Raw genomic sequence first — 17,833 nt, 5'->3', positions numbered from 1 at the left:
TCCCCCTGTCTCATCTCCGTCTTTATCAGAATGATAATGCTCTGTGCATCCAGATACCAGGAATGCTGCCAGGACAAGCAAGTTATTTCATCCTGGCCGATGACGTTCCTTCCTGTACATAATCTGTCTGATTTCAAGTTGAGTGCACTTATCCTCATCAACCAATCCACTTAAAGCCACGAAAGAGAACCATTTTCTCCAAGGTGTCAGGAATCGACATGCATTTTACATTCTCCGCAGCTCAATTACTAATTCTTCCAACAGTTTATTTGAGAAGACGGTTTAAGGCGCTTCCACGGAATTGAGGCACACAAAGACAGCCGATGCTAAACAACGAGCAGCTGGAGGAAGGCTGACTGACCCCTTTCTACCCATGGATGCAGCCTGACCCACAAAGTTCTCCCAGCAGCTCATTGTTTGCTCAGCTCCATACAATTGCCGTCCCTGATAAGGAAGCTTCCAATCCAACTTTTCATTACCAGTGGCTCGACGACACAGCTTTCCCCATATCCTATCTCGTAAACTGTGTCTGTTTGGAGCACGAGGTAAAGAGAGGAAGAAATAATTAAATTCCTGTAGCACTAGGAGTGTATCGTGAATGGCTTCACATTCAGTTAATTGTTTTTGAAATGAAATCGTTTCTAAACACCACAGGACATTTGATTACTTCAACCATGCTCAGTATGATGTATCCATCATGACATAGAAACATGTTGACCTTCCTTTATTTTAATCCTCGATCTCTTTACCTATTGTGGGACTGCATTCACCACAAGCTCCACAGTGAATAAAGGCAACAGCTTGTCAATGAAACCAGAGGTTTGAGATGGTCCCGACAGGTCATGAATGCACAATAATGTCAAATCAAAGCAGTAAATGCTGGTAAATGCCCAGCAGGTCCGACAGCTATGGAGATAGAGCCACTATTTCAGGTTCAGGATCTGTGATTCTGTTGACACCACGGGTGTCGGCAAAATGCTGATGGTAATGAGGAAGCACGCAAGAGTGAGATCAGCTAGTTCAGTGGTGTCAGCAAAACTAAGGAATTGACTGTGGTCCAGGAAAGGGAAGGCAGGAGAACACAAGCCAGTCCTCACTGGCGGGTCAGCAGTGGAGAGGATAAGAAACTTCAAATTCCTGGGCGTCAACAACTCTGAAGACCCATCCTGGGGCCGTCATGTTAACCCAATCGAAAAGGCAGCTTGCCAGCAACTATATTTCATTAGGAGTTTGAGAAGATTTGGTATGTCACCATAGGTGTATCGTGGAAAGCATTCTGACTGGTTGCATCACTGTCTACTATGGAGGAGCCAATGTACAGGACAGGAACAGCCTATAGAGAGGGTTGTAAACTCAACTAGTGACATCATGGGAATTAGTCTTCACTACATTAAGGAAATCTTCAAGAGGTGGGGGTCTAAAGAAAGCAGCTTCTATCATCAAGAAACCTCACCACCCAGGCTGTTCCCTTTTCTTACTGCTACCATCAGAGAGACGATACAGAAACCTGAAAACATAGAAACAACATTATAGCTTCTTCCTCTTTGTCATCAGGGCAATTAGCTACGGACATCACCTCATTTTTTTCTGTCTTTTTTACTCTAATTATTTCTTTCTTTCAATATTTTATTTATATCACAGTAATTTGGCACAATCTTTCTTCTTTTTTTTTGGCTTGGCTTCGCGGACGAAGATTCATGGAGGGGGTAAAAGTCCACGTCAACTGCAGGCTCGTTTGTGGCTGACAAGTCCGATGCGGGACAGGCAGACACGGTTGCAGCGGCTGCAGGGGAAAATTGGTTGGTTGGGGTTGGGTGTTGGGTTTTTCCTCCTTTGCCTTTTGTCAATGAGGTGGGCTCTGCGGTCTTCTTCAAAGGAGGTTGCTGCCCGCCAAACTGTGAGGCGCCAAGATGCACGGTTTGAGGCGATATCAGCCCACTGGCGGTGGTCAATGTGGCAGGCACCAAGAGATTTCTTTAGGCAGTCCTTGTACCTTTTCTTTGGTGCACCTCTGTCACGGTGGCCAGTGGAGAGCTCGCCATATAACACGATCTTGGGAAGGCGATGGTCCTCCATTCTGGAGACGTGACCCATCCAGCGCAGCTGGATCTTCAGCAGCGTGGACTCGATGCTGTTGGCACAATACTGTTGCGGCAAAACCACAAATTTCATGACACATGTTCATGACAATAAGTATGATTCTGATCCTTCATCAGCATACCAGATAATTCAAAAAGTTCACTTTGCCTCTCTCTCCACAGATGCTGCCTGATCCATGGAGTAATTCCAACATTTTCCATTTTTATTTTGGGTTTACTGTAGCAGTTTTTGGAACACCGGTTACTATTCAATGTAAAGAAAACAATCTTCTAACAAAGCAGTGAATGAATGAATAGATAATGTATCTACATTTCCCAGCATTAGGAAAATATTATTGAGCTGGAAAGGATGCAGAAAAGATTTACAAGAATGTAACCAGGACAAGTGGTGACACATGGGAAGAAAATTTGAAGGAATTGGACAAACTGTTTGCAAGATTATCCAAAGCAAACTTAACTGTTAACTGAGCGAAGAGTGAATTTTCAAATGGCACTGTGACATACTTGGGTCACGTAGTTGGTCATGGCAAAGTTGCACCTATTTGAGCAAAAGTGAAAGCAATTTCTGAGTTTCCTGTTTCCAATGGCAAGAAAGCAGTAAGAAGAGTTTTAGGTATGGCAGGATATTATAGAAAGTTTTGCAGAAATTTTGCTGAGGTTGCTCTTCCTTAAACCAACCTTTTGAAGAAAGGGGAAAACATTTGTGTGGACTAAAGATGGTCAGACAGCTTTTGAAAATTTAAAGGATATGCTATGCCATTATCCTGTGTTAAAATCTCTCTATTTTGATAAACCTTTTTTCTGTAGCAGTGGATGCGAGTGAGGGAGCAGCAAGTTCAGTTTTATTGCAAAAACAATGAAATTGACCATCCAGTTGCCTACTTTTCAAAGAAATTCAATGTTCATCGAAGGAACTATCCCACTATTGAAAAAGAACTGTTGTCTATCGTGTTTGTTCTGCAGAATTCTAATGTGTATCTAGGTACCTCTCAGGAACCAATTGTGATATTTACTGACCACAATCCTCTGGTGCTTTTGAATAAAATGAACAAAAGATTGTTAAAATGGAGTTTGATATTGCAAGAAATAATCTGCAAATTGTTCATATCAGAGGTTCAATATTGTAGCAGATTGTTTGTCAAGATATTAAAATTAATCATGTATAAAAATGCTCTTAACATTGTTACCTTATTATAGCATGTTATATATATTGTGAATTATATCTTTAGAGATTTTAAAGAGTTTAACTCAGTTAAAATTCCTTTAAAGGAGGGAGAAGTGTAATATAGATAAATATTGGGAGAATTTGGTAAAGTTAGAGTAGGTTAGAGTACACACATTTTAAAACAGATCTTATTTGAAATACTGAAGAATTCATATTCAGTAACATTACAGAAACTATGGAGAATGCTATGCACATTTCACAAGTAGCTGCTAATTGAAATGATGTCATCAAATGAATCGACTGGAGGGAGGTCATCTGTGTTGAACATTTTTACAAGGCTTCTGACCTTTCTGCAAAGTGCACAGAAAGGTCACTCCTAAGAAGTTTGTTTGCCTAAGACAACAGATGGGAGCAAAAGACTCACTCCTATTGTTTGCTGGAGAAGGTGGGGGGGGGGGGTTTGCAAGTGAGAGAGTCACATGGACTTTCTAGCAGTTGGAAGATGAAGAGAGAGATTGAACAGTCACTCCTGAAGCAAGCAGAAAAAGCTTGTTTGAACTGAAACAGAAAGTTCCAGAGAGGTGGATGGCTGAAAGTACTATCTGTCTGATGTTTCTCTTGGAATAAGAGTTACAGAAAAGAACTCTGTGTAGCCTGAAAGATTCATCAGCAAGACATAGAGGTGACCAATGGTGGTACCTCAGTTGTGAAAATCCTGGAACAACAAATCTCTCTCTCTCTGCAAACCTCCAAAGAACCTTCCTGAGCAGTAAACATTTACCTTTCGAGCACCAAAGCCTGGTGAACTTTATACATGTTAAATTCTGTGCACAGTATAAGAATTGCCTGCAACCAGTAAACTTGGAAGAATGAGAAGTGAGATTGAACTGTGAACCAAGGAACTTTTCTTAAATTTACACACACATCATACACGTGCGCTTAGAATTAGAAGGGGTTTAATTTGGGTTAGTTAAGTTAATAGAGATAAGTTAAAGTTTAATTCTGTTTTCATGTTTAAAGATAATTAAAAACAACTTTTGTTTAAGTAACCATTTGTCATGGTGATTATCTATTGCTGCTGGGTTTTGATGTCCTTTGGGTTCATAACACAAGTTAAAAGTTCAGGGTTACATGCTTAAAATACATCAGTGACCCAGGTTCAAATTGGCACTGTCTGTGAAGAGTTAGTATTTCCTCCCCATGACTGCCTGGGTTTCCTCCCCATGACTGCCTGGGTTTCCTCCCCATGACTGCCTGGGTTTCCTCCCCATGACTGCCTGGGTTTCCTCCCCATGACTGCCTGGGTTTCCTCCCCATGACTGCCTGGGTTTCCTCCCCATGACTGCCTGGGTTTCCTCCCCATGACTGCCTGGGTTTCCTCCCCATGACTGCCTGGGTTTCCTCCCCATGACTGCCTGGGTTTCCTCCCCATGACTGCCTGGGTTTCCTCCCCATGACTGCCTGGGTTTCCTCCCCATGACTGCCTGGGTTTCCTCCCCATGACTGTCTGGGTTTCTCCCATCTTCCAAATATCTTTGGGGTTAGTACGTTAATTAGCCACATGGGTGTATTTGGGTGGCACAGGCTCATGGACCTATTACTGTATATCTACATTCAAAAGGTAAAAAAAAAATCTTACAAGTACAACTTTGGAGATTTGGATCATTTTGCTTTGTCATCTTCTGTCTTGACACAGAATTATCCTCTTCCTAGTTTCTTGCACCACTGGAAGTTCCAATTACTGAAACAAGCTTCAGTGTTCTATAAAGAGTAAACCACTGATAATACAGCATACAATTATGAAGAAATCCTAATGTCTGACATCTGGTACAGTCATTAGTCCAGAACATGAACAAGCAGTCCAGAACCAAAGGGGGTATGCAGACAAAGTGCAGCAATGGCAGGATCTAAAATGTGGACCAGAGGTGTGGCTGTGGCAGGGTTCAAGGTCCATAGCACCAGAGGACAAGCATGCAGCTAGTTGTGCAGCCAGAACCTGGAGTGCTCTTACATGTCCCACTCACTTTAAACACATCAGGTTCATCAGAACATTCACTAAGCTCTTGTGACATGCAAAAGAAATTGGAAGTAATACTGTGCTTGGTATTAACATAAATTACATTCAATAATCTGGAAAATCTGTCAGGCTAGAACCACTTAATTCTTGCATGCCAGACGATCAGAGTTTTGCAGTATTTCAAAAGGAATTGACAGAAGATGATCACAACTTTAGACAACAGGACAACAACAGCACACAAGTAGGGTAACAAATGTGTAATTATGCAAGACTACTGCTAGATTGGACTAATCAAGCTACCTGTATATCAACACCATTTCAATATTTCCACCAAATTCCTTCTTTCCTGATTTTACAGTCAATATTACTTTCGGTCTTTGTTGTAAGTAGCAAACATGCCAGTTTCCATACAACAAACCAATGTTGTGTGAGGAACAGTGACCCAGTAGGTAGTGCTGTTGCCGTAGTGGCAGTGACCCATGTTTATCCCTTAGAATCACCTTATCTGTGTGGCATTTGCACATTCATGAGCTTTTGGGTTTTACCTGGGTTCCCAGGTTTCCTCCAACATCCCAAAGTCCAGGTAGGCTTCTTTCTTTGGTTTGGCTTCATGGACGAAGATTTATGGAGGGGTATGTCCACGTCTGCTGCAGGCTCGTTGGTAACTGACAAGTCTGATGCGGGACAGGCAGGCACTTTTGCAGCGGTTGCAAGGGAAAATTGGTTAGTTGGGGTTGGGTGTTGGGTTTTTCCTCTTTTCTCTTTTGTCAGTGAGGTGGGCTCTGTGGTCTTCTTCAAAGGAGGTTGCAGCCCGCCGAACTGTAAGGCGCCAAGATGCACGGTGGGAGGCGATATCAGCCGACTGGCAATCAATGTGGCAGGCATCAAGAGATTTCTTTAAGCAGTCTTTGTACCTCTTCTTTGGTGCACTTCTGTCTCGGTGGCCAGTGGAGAGCTCGTCATATAACACGAGCTTGGGAAGGCGATGGTCCTCCATTCTGGAGATGAGACCCACCCAGCGCAGTTGAGTCTTCAGCAGCGTGGATTCGATGCTTGCGGATTCTGCTAGCTCGAGTACTTAGATGTTGGTGATGAAGTCATTCCAATCAATGTTGAGGATGGAGCGGAGACAACGCTGATGGAAGCATTCTAGTGATGCCGGTAAAGGACCCATGATTCAGAGCCGAACAGGAGTGTGGGTATGACAACGGCTCTGTACATGCTGATCTTTGTGTGTTTCTTCAGGTGATTGTTTTTCCAGACTCTTTTGTGTAGTCTTCCAAAGGCGCTATTTGCCTTGGTGAGTCCGTTGTCTATCTCTTTGTCGATCCTTGCATCCGATGAAATGGTGCAGCCGAGATAGATAAACTGGTTGACCATTTTGAGTTTTGTGTGCCCGATGGAGATGTGGGGGGGCTGGTAGTCATGGTGGGGAGCTGGCTGATGGAGGACCTCAGTTTTCTTCAGGCTGACTTCCAGGCCAAAGATTTTGGCAGTTTCCGCAAAACAGGACATCAGGCGTTGGAGAGCTGGCTCCGAATGGGCAACTAAAGCGGCAACGTCTGCAAAGAGTAGTTCACGGACAAGTTGCTCTTGTGTCTTGGTGTGAGCTTGCAGGCGCCTCAGATTGAAGAGACTGCCATCCGTGGGGTACCAGATGTAAATAGCGTCTTCATTGTTGAGGTCTTTCATGGCTTGTTTCAGCATCATGCTGAAGAAGATAGTAAAGAGGTAGGCTAACCATAGGATTACAGATCAATAAGAGGGGAATTGGCAGAGACCTGATACACTGAATGGTCAGTTTCTCTTTTGAAACACATTAAAAACGCTGGTATCCGGCACCTATGGGGATTGGTAGATATCGAACAAGTGAATTTTCCAGTTGCTTGAGATTGCATGTTGCATGATTGGAGAACTAACTGCCAGAGATGCCAATTTTAAACATACATATTATTTATTTACTTTCCGTGAATTGTTTATTTGCAGATTGCTTGAATTCCAAATAAAGGGAATTTTACTGTAGTAAGCAAGTTATAGGCAAACTCCCACATGTAGCAACATGAAGATGTTCTGATGAACAGTTCTAAACTGAGAATCCATCTTAATAGCTTTGTTTTATAACAGATGCAATTGTCAATTGACATTTTGATCTTCAAAAGATATTCATATTGGCAAGCTGCAATCTTAATGGCACACTGTACGTCTTGTGCACCAATGAACTGACATGTAGATTAATCTCTTGACTGAAGCATGCATTGACCCAAACTAATCTTATGGGTGCAGGCTACTTTAGTAAATAAAGAAGGGAGGTTTTTTTAATCATTTCTTTTTACATTAATTTACATGTAGTGAGGTTTTTAAAAATAAGAAAAACATTCAAATTTTAAAAAAATTATACTTTCTCCTCATTTGACTCAAGTGTCAGCTATTTGCAGAGAATGCCATTTTGCAGCATAACTATTTGAGGCCCTTGGAACGAAATGTCCTCTTGAGTTTATATCATCGGCAATTTCAAGGAATAACAGTGCATCACAAAATGACCGACTGAGGTCCTATCATAGGAAAGACCAGCAACATCAGCAGAATCTGTAGATAGGCTCCACTTTTATCTCTGCAATAATTCTCTGAGACTTTTAATGCACAGCAGGTGTTTAATGCTCGGCAGGAGCTTTGAGTGGAGACCCCTGCACCAATGTTCAGTCTACGGAACTCCCCCAAACAACTTAAGTTAATGGTCAAAACTTCTAGTGGGCCTCAAAGTGAAAACCAATTTGTCCACTTAGCAAACTTGCTCAAGTTTTAAAAAAATTAAAAAATGCCTGCTTTGCCTCATGATAGACAACAGCAAACAGAAAATCACTTTAAAGCACAAAACCTGAAGATGCTGGAATATTTGTTTACACTTTTACACAGTTTGAGTCTATCCTTTGTCCACATTAATTAGTTTTAACTTACTAATTATAATACAGCATTTTGTCTTTTTCATCAATTACATTTAAAATTAAAGTTTGATGTTATAAAATTATTGAACACACTACATCATTTATAATTCGAAACAAAATACCTGGGAGCAATTTACATGGGAAAATATTGGTGACAGACATTTTGATCTCTATTTATTTATAATTACATATTCAATGATGCACATCTGGATTTTCAGTTAATTGCTCTTGAATTAGGTATTTAATGTTATTTCAGCCTACAGCCAGAAGGGTGAATACTAAAATGCAATTCCAGCCCCCCAACCCCCAACAAAGGTAAATGAGACTAGTTCAGGTTAACAATTTGCACACTGTGAACAAGTTGGGTCCATTTCTGTGCTGTATAACACTATGAGCCTGCTTCTTTACAACACGGAATGGGGCCATAGCATTGAACCTACAGTATGTCAGTTCCAAGAGCAAAAATCCTGTTTGTCCATTAATATTCCCTGTAAACAATGGGGGCAAATATATTAGCATACAAAATTCCTTATACATTTAAAGCAGAAAAAGACGCAAGTGCCCCAAAGTCCTCCTTGCACACATAATAACCGCATAAGTAACTAGAAGCATTCAGCATCCAAGAAACAGAAGTACTCAGAATAAACTGGAGATACACGCACCGTGTCTTTCATCCTAATGTTTTAGAACAAGTGGACAAGTACTTATGCATATGCTGAGCATCAAGCTGAAGTTACAACAATGGTGTCCATTATTTATTTTGGTTTCCTGATCACAAATGCAATTACAGAATTTTAATTTAGGTTCACAGCACAGGCCCATCTGATCCTCGAGCTCATGCTGCCTGTGGTGGTACACCACTGGCCTACTGCAGGGGGCAACCTCTGTACCTGCAGGAGGGTAAGGGGACAGGATAACACCTGGCCAGCTGTCAATCAGTCAGCATGAAGGGATCAAGCCCCACCTGGTCGGGTGTCAATCACCCTCCGGGATACAAGCCTGCGCCGGCCTCCCGATGCTCACCCAGAGTTACTGCAGCTACAGCCAGCCTGGCTCTGTGGTATTCTTTGTGCCTGTTGTACAGCCTTTACCTTGTGTATGTCTGATTCTGGCTAACAGCGCACCACACTGCCCCAAAGCATCCGCGCGACCAATGAACCCTTTGGGACATGGGAGGCAACTGGAGCACCTAAAGGAAACCCAACGTGGACACGGGGAGAACTAGCAACTCCCTACAGACAGCGCCCGATTTGGGCACGGGTCACCGACGCTGCAACAGCATTGTACTAAGTGTGCAGCAAAAGGGTAATGTCAGTAGTGCGACTTGAACTCACACCCCTACAAAGTGGCCAAAGGACACAAACCATCGACAGTGGCAAGGATTACAAACACTTGTGTGTGATGCCTTAAAATACTCAGCCATCCTGACAGAGATATTCTTTTTTAAAAATATTTACATATTTTATTAAAATACCCAAAAGCACATTAAATACCACAAACAGAAAATCAGATAGATTATAAAAGTGAAATGAATATTAATTTCAAGTAAAATACTTAAAGAATGTGTTAATTGTGATGAAAAATGCTGTTCTTCAAGAAGAAATGATACACTGGAGAGTTGATCTATTTTTCCTCATTCGGAATCACTTGATTAGGAAGAATTTGTCAATGTTAATTTAACAGGATGTTGCTGTAAAAAGCTTCTAGCACCATTTTGGTGTGATTGTGTCCCAAGGAGTTTCCAGTTGTTCTTCCCCCAGGAGTATGCCTCCAGTTCCCTCGTGCTACCTGGAAGTGTCTCTTCCCATATTCCCCTTCCACCCCTCCCTCCTTCATGTTTGCTGCCACTCCTTCGTCCAGCTCCTCTGCCCGGTGCTGCCCCTCCGGCACGCTGAGCCCAGCTGTTCCCTCCTCTCTTTTGTCCAATGGACTCCCTGGCTCTGCTTCTCCACGTCCACCCCTCAGCAGTCCAAGGCTCACCTCACCGGGCTCCGCCACGTCCTTGACTGAGGAGTGCAGAGGCCCAGCAGGGGGCAAAGAGTCGGAGTCCGCTGATCTGCCAGGGCCAGAGGGCAAAGGGGGCCGGGTGCTGAGCTCCATGGCCCAGAAGGAAGGAGGAGAGGAGCAACCAGTGCCGAAGAGGTGGTGCTGGAGGCAGAAAAGCTGAGGGGACGCTGGGGAGCAGTCGAGCCCGAGCAGCAACAAGAGCCTGCCCGAGGAAGGAGAATGTGATGGGAAGGCCCCCCACTTCCCAGGGCCAACAGACTGGATGATAGAAAGCCCCACCCCTCCAGGGTTGACAGACCAAGTGCACAAAACACCCCAATACTGAGCAGGTGCGGAGGGACTGGGTGATGGAAGTAGTCCAACAGACCCCAGGGACCAGATGATGGAAAGCAGCCCAACACCAGCTGAGCTGGGCTGGGCTAGAAGGAGTCAGCAACGTTCTGACAGTAATTATCCCTACCAGAATTTCCTTTTAGCTACATCTAGTCCATGCTGATCTTGATACTGCATCTAACATGAAAAATCTATACTCAAAGGTAAGCAATTGCATTTGGGGACAAATACTGAATGAATGATTTAAAAACTTCCAAGTTCAGCTCCAAAACAACAACAAAATTCCATGGAAATAACAAATCTAAGTGTGGGGTTACAAAACAAAAAAACAACAAACCAGAGCTTTTGGCTCCCTGCTGCCAGAGAGGAGCTCCTTGTATCCATGTGGCTATCCTATCAGGTACTCCTTGCTGACAAAAATCAGAGCCAAGAGTCAATAAGAAGCTAGACTCAAGACCATCAGGAATCTGGCAATAAATTCCTGATGGGAGTCACCCAATTTGCAGAATCAGGGAAGAACATTGGCCACGGAAGTGGAGGGACATCAGTATCATACTTTAGCTCTGCAAGTGATATCAAGGAGGCCGAGCATATGCAGCGGTGGAATAAGAGGTTTCGTGGCTATACCATTTACACTCCCTGATTTGCATTGGCCAAAGTGTGGGTAAAGGTAACCTCTCATTCATCCTTAATGAATGGTCATTGCCCCAACACAAGTGTACGAATTTCGTTCCTGCCAGTTTGTGAACTTAAAATGCGTAATCAATTCCTCAGTCGCTACTTTAAAATCCTTGTTCCAGATTGGTTTTGTTCACTGTTCAGGATGTGGCAGTCAATAGCAATTATAATGCATCCCCAATCGCCCCCTGAACTGACATGGTGATTGGCAGGTGCTGAGTTATGCAGAGACCAAAGTCTGCGAGGATGGCAGGCTTCTTCCCCAAGGAACCATCTGTAAACCTAAAGGATTTTTTAAGAGATTCTTATAAACCATTGAGACTAATTTATTTAATAATTTGAGCTTAAACTCCCCAGTTTCCATTATGAATTCTGAAAATACCCTTGGATCACAGGTCCAGCTCTCTGAAGACCTGATTTATAACATTTAAAACAGTTGATACTAGATATCACGAGGAAGTCATTCAGATGAGAAATCTGAAGGTCCCTCTGTCTAAAATAATTGTTTTGATGAATAACAATTCAAAAACACATTGGGAGTCATCACCCTGGAATGTTGTAAAAAACAGCATACATGGATTAAAAAGGAACCTCTGTTTGTGAATGGATAGGAGAGGGACGAGTGCAGACCTGCTTCACATTTATATACAAAACACACCATTTATTTAGAAAAGGAGAAATGGAGATTGGATTTATGCTCTCACATTCTTCATACATGACTTCATTTCAAGTACCAGGTTAATTTTAATTGGTTATGCTGCAAAGTTGACAATTAAAACAAAGATGGTTTGCTCCAGGACACAAAAGAAATCACATCAATATGTATGCAACTGAAAAGCATCATTCTCCAGAGGATGATGACAAGGTTTTCCAGGTTGAATTGAACCACACTGGAAATCAGCCATGCTATTTCTGTCACAAATACTGTAGCTCTGGGCAGCTGATGTGCTTTTCTGTGTTCAATCATGCTTGCAATGGCATCTCTTCCCAAGGACCACTCCTTTTGGGTGAAACTGATCCAGAAGATTCGGGAGCGCAACCATCGACACCCACTTCAGCACATCAGCTTACACTGCATCACTTTCCCTGTGACAGCACAATGTGCATTTGCCAAACCTGTGCAGGCAACTTGATTCATACAAGTCCCCAATAATTAACCTACCTATATCGGTCAGGTCTCCCACAGCACATTCCTCCACAATAGTACACAAAGTAAACATCATTCTGTCCAAGGCCAGTCCAGGAGTACTTTAATGCCTTGGGCACAAGGAATTAAACCAGAGTTTTCTAAATAATCACTCATTCCACAGTTTCCTTCTTTTGCTAAATTGAAAGTCTTCACAATTTCTTCTGTCCAGTTGCCTTTCCTTGACATGTGGAGGCGTGAAGTGCACTTCCACCACAAAGCCTTGTTCATTTCTTCTTCAGCCAAGTGGTCAATCTTCAGCTGTGGCTTGGACAAGAGCTGCCACACCAGAGGAGAGACAAGGCACTTAGCACAAAAAAAAACTAGGTAAGGTTTGAGCCCGAAAGCCTTGAAGTCCAGAAGAATGGAAGAGTGATCTAATTCAGTTATACAAGATCCCAAGGTAGCTGGGCAGGTAGTTTCCACTAGAGGGAGAGTCATGGACAAGGGTGACACAGCTACAAAATGAGCAATCAGTCATTTAAACCGAGGGCAGTGAAATTCCTTCTTGCAGAAGGTTGCGAGTTTCTGGAATTCACCTCCTCCTCGGATAGTGGAGGCCAAATCATTCTATATATTTAATGTTAAGAGGGATGAATATTTGAAAGAGCACAGAAATGATGGTTTGGCAAAAGTTAACCAAGCAGACATGAACCATGATCCTTTTGGATGTTGGAACAGGTTGGGGGCCAAATATTTTGGCCCTATTTTGTGTTCAATATTAAACCAGCCCACACCATGAGATTTGTGGGCAGGAACATAGCACAGTGTAGCAGGGGAATTAAATGGTGACTCTATGGGCGTGCAGTAGACCTACAAAGTCGTACACAAAGAGGCCTTTGGCTCCCAAGGCCATGCGGTGAAGCACCCATTTACCATCATACTATTTTATTCTTCCCATATTTCAATCAACTCCTCTTGATTCTATCACTGAACTATACACTAGGATCCATTCACAGCAGCCAATAAACCCATCATCTTTCACATCTTTGTATCCCAATAACTTCCTGAGCTTATCAGTTCAGTTCTCTGCTCTTAGTCTCTGAAGATCATTCTCAGACAAAATTATCTGTTAAAACTCCAGTATACAAAAAAAAACTTTACTCAGACACTACAATCTCACATCCACCATGTCACGTCCCACCATTTTAACTCCTGTGATTTTAACGGTGGAAGGCACACCATCACAGCGGAAGAAATGTTAACAGTTGAAAAAATTTCTTGAACTTTGGCACTAAGCAACTGCAGATGGCTTCACCTCCGCCGGCATTCAGAATTAGATTTTCATGAACAAGTCACAAAATTTGCTATTTTGCTGCAACGTCACAATGCAAATATTCATATTAATCAGTGGTCTCAACCACCTTCTTTCCACTCACATACCACTTTAAGTAATCCCTATGTGATTGGTGCTCTGTGATTAGTAAGGGATTGCTTAAGGTGGTACGTGAGTGGGAAGGGAAGGTTGAGAACCACAGCTCTAGACCCAATTGCTACGGAAATATTTTGCTTGTGGAAAATTGTCATTGGCCCATTTCCTTCGGAGTTATGAAACCCTGCACATAACAAGTCAATTAGGTACAATTAAAACAATGGTTTTCAAACTTTTTCTTTCCACCCACATACCACCTTAAGTAATCTGTTACTAATCACAGAGCACCTATGGCATAGGGAATACATAAGTATTCACATGAGTGGAAAGAAAAAGGTTGAAAACCATTGATATAAACCATCCCGACAATATTATATAAAAAATAATGCACGAAAAGTCAATGTGAGGCAGTGTATTTGGTTCATTGATCATTCATGAATCTGATAGTAGATGAGAAGAAGCCGTCCTTGTGCTGCTTAGTTCTCATCTTTAAGCTCCTGTACCTTTTCTCCTGATGGTATGGTAGCAGAGTGAAGGGGGCATGGCCTGGGTGGTGGGGTTTTTTGAGGATAGAGGCGGATTTATTAAGACACCGCCTCTTGTAGATGTCCTCAAAGGAGTGAAGTCTGGTGCCTATGATGTCTCAGGCCAAGTTAACAACCCTCTAGAGTTTATTCTTGTCCTGAGAGTTGGCGCCTCCATACCAGGCAGTGAAGCAACCAGCCAGAATGCTTTCCACAGTACACCTGTGAAGTTTAAGTGTCTTTGGTGACATACAGAATCTCCTCAAACACCTCCCAAAGTATAGCCACTGGTGAGCCTTCTTCATGATTGCATTGACAAGGAGGCTCCAGGACAGATCCCTGGAGATGTTGACACCTAACTTGCTAAGTTCTTCCAGTAGATTTTTTTAAACCCCTGCATAAGATAACGCGACATCCTAATTTTGTTTGGATGTCACTAAAAAAAGGTCATCAGGTTTACTCTATTAAGGCAGGCAATAGTGGCTAGTGCAACACCTTTACAGCACCAGCGATCAGGCCTGGGGTTCGAATCCCAAACTGTCTGTAAGGAGTCTGTATGTTCTCCCTGTGTCTACATGAGTTTTCTCCAGGGGCTCTGGTTTCATCCCATCGTTCAAAAACGTACCAGGGGTGTGGGTTAATTGGGTGTCAATTGGGCAGCGTGGGCTCGTGGGCTGAAAGGGCCTGTAATCATGCTGTATATCTAAATTTTTTTAAATTATTTTTAAAAAGTGGGTTTTAAGGCAATCATCTTTGAAAATTAAACTAGTGGATTTTCAAGGTTTTTTAAAAAAAGTCCTGCCTTTTTGGACAGAATGAATATTCAGTCCCTCCAAAGCACAAAGCCTGCAGAGTGCACGACCCACCTCAAATCCACAATTTCTTTTGCTCAAGTAAACTGATGGAAGCACCACCACTGTAGATTCCCCTCCATGCTGCCGGTCATGCCGACTGAGAGGTGCACAGGTGTTCCTTCCTCTCGATACAAATCCTAGAACGCCCAATGCCACTGCAGCATCAGCAGGAATCAAGACGAAGAGGTCTGAGAAAGTACGAACGTGCACTAATGGGTTTGACGCGGTCCTTTAAATTCCCGGGCAACGGCGCCAACAACTCTGGCCACCAGCGTCAGTCGCGGCCGCCCGCCGCAGATTAGATGCTAAATCCAGAAGGCTGCCTTCCTTTCAGTTGACTAAGTCACTCGAAGAGCAGAACCGCTCCTCTGGAACCTGGTCCGAGACTCTCTTGCAGTCGTGGCACTACAGCCCGCGACCTCCTTGGGCACAAATTAACTGCCACCTTTCAACTATTGCAACGGTTCAGAAGCTTTCTGGGCCATCTGGAGAGCAAGACAGACATCATAGAAACACATTCCATCTGTTTAGTATAAAACACTAATTATGGACACAAGCAATTTTAGTCTTTCAAGAAAAATCAGCTAACTAAAGGTATTCCGATGTATCACTTAGTTAATATGAATAAACATTCACAAGATAGCACTGTGCCCAATTTTAATCCAAATAGGTCATATTGCAACAACAAACTGCTAAAACTTAGTTACATGTAAAGCACTAGAAACTTGTAATTGAACTTTTATATTATTTCTTGATCAATCTGGGTGCACCCCTGACTGAAATCAATGGAAGAGCATGCAGGAGACAGAATGACAGTAGACGTGAAATTGAAGTCACAACTGGAGACAATGCCTCGATACAGACGGACAGCTCCCGCAATGAGGGCGAGGACGGCGTTTCTGTCTTACATGCGCTAGAGGCTTCCCTTGTGCGCTAATGGTTGGACGATACTGATGAAAATCGGTCTGGATCACACACACTCTCTTCTCCATCCTTCCAGGAGGCAGCCTCTCATCCCGCCACCACTGAGGCACCAGGGGCAAGTGTACGAGACCAACATAACCAGCCTGGTGCTGTTACCTGACCCTTGCGAAGCGCGGGGCAGAGCTCAGGAGGGGACAGGGGGAGGGGGGTGGAGGAGAGGAACGCTGGAGGGGGAGGGTGGAAAAAGGGAAAGAGAAGTTTGCAACTGAGCCCCCGAAGCCAAAGCGAGTGGAGAAAACCCTCCTCGGCTTTAATAGCTCAAAATAAACTCCGCCCGCACCGAGCCAGTCCGCCCCAGGCGTTCAAGGACTCTCCGATCTGATCTCCAGCCACCAGTGGTTTGAGCTCCGCGCCCGGGCAGGCGTTCGCAGTCACACCTTCGCGCTGCAAGGTATCAGTGCTTCCGAGCAGCGTTAACCTTTTCATCTCCAAGCCATTCACTTGGGAGGGGGCGAGGAAGGGAGCTCTGCCACCGGTTCCCTGCACGGATGCATTTTAAAGCACAACCTGGGGATCAATCGGGTGCAAAGGTTCTACTGCCAAAATCTAGCCCTGCCCTTTGGAAGACCGGATTAGAATATTTGTAAAGACTCTGGCCATCCAGATTGCATCCTGCCACTTCCTTTTCAGGCGCCCCTCCATTTAGTGCCAGGACCTGATCAGATACTGTCCTGGTATTTTTTTTGGGGGGGATGGGGTGCAATTTCTTCAGAGCCTACAGTGTCCATCTCTGTGGACTCACAGCTGGCTGGCTTCACTCAATTCCTGTGAAGCTCTGATTTTCTCCAGCCTTGGACAGAGATGATGCTGGTTCCCCAAATCTCTGCATTCTAGCCTTCATCTGCTCGAAGTCTATTGTAAGCCACATCTCTGAGGCCAAACCTCTGGTCACTCATTCTAACATTTCTACCCACGTTTTCTCATTGTACGGGTGCTCAGCTCACCGTGGCTCGCCGCAATTCAAATGCCACCTACACATTTGCTGACGGCACCGCAGTTAACGGCAGAATCACGGATGACAACCGAGGAAACGTGAAGGAGCGAGTTGAATGGTGTCACCACCTTGCACTTAACATAAGGAAAACAAAGGAATTGATTGTGGGCTTCAGGATGGGGAAGTCAGGAGAACACAAACCAGTCCTCATCAAGGTGGTGGCGATGGAGAGGGTATGAAACTTCAAATGCCTGGGTGTCAACATCTCTGAAGACCTGTCCTAGGACCATCACGTTATTGCTATCGTGAAGGCGGCACACCAACAGCTACAATTCATTAAACGTTTGTGGAGATGTGGTACTGTCACCAAAGACTCTTACAAATGTCTACAGGTGTACTTGAGCTTTCTGATTGTTACCTCCATACCAGATAGTGATACAATCAATGCACAGGACAGGGGGTTGTAAACTCGCCAGAGCCATCATGGACTTTGGTGTACATTTCATCAAGAACATCTTTAAAAGATGATTATGGGGAAAAGGCTGGAAATTGGAACTAGGTGTGAGCTTCATGGAACAGACTCAATGGGCCTAGTGGCCTGCTTCTGTACTTTTATCTTGTGATCTATCAAAGACTCTCACCACCCAAGCCATGTCCGCTTCTGGCTGCTACAAGGAGCCTGAAGACACACAATCACCATTACAAAAACAGCTTCTTCCCCTCCACCATTAGATTTCT

The 17,833-nt window shown here is 43.6% G+C and overlaps 1 protein-coding gene across 5 annotated transcripts in view; it reads right to left on the bottom strand.

The window, feature by feature from the left end:
• The window catches only part of LOC138759289 (myosin-6-like), a 174,012-nt gene extending 157,538 nt beyond the window's left edge, over window positions 1-16,474 (bottom strand). Inside the window, exon 1 of one of the 5 annotated variants that reach the window (XM_069929479.1) lies at window positions 16,086-16,474. In XM_069929479.1, the coding sequence (XP_069785580.1) occupies window positions 16,086-16,169 (84 nt within the window). In that variant the 5' untranslated portion in view covers window positions 16,170-16,474. The remainder of the gene's footprint in view (window positions 1-16,085) is intronic. The other 4 variants (XM_069929477.1, XM_069929478.1, XM_069929476.1 and 1 more) reach the window with 4 other exon arrangements.
• Window positions 16,475-17,833: the final 1,359 nt, after the last annotated feature.

Source organism: Narcine bancroftii, chromosome 3 (genome assembly GCF_036971445.1).
Source record: "Narcine bancroftii isolate sNarBan1 chromosome 3, sNarBan1.hap1, whole genome shotgun sequence".
NCBI lineage: Eukaryota > Metazoa > Chordata > Chondrichthyes > Torpediniformes > Narcinidae > Narcine > Narcine bancroftii.
The sequence above is the reverse complement of the archived record's forward strand: the minus strand, read 5'-3'. Positions and strand labels throughout refer to the sequence as shown.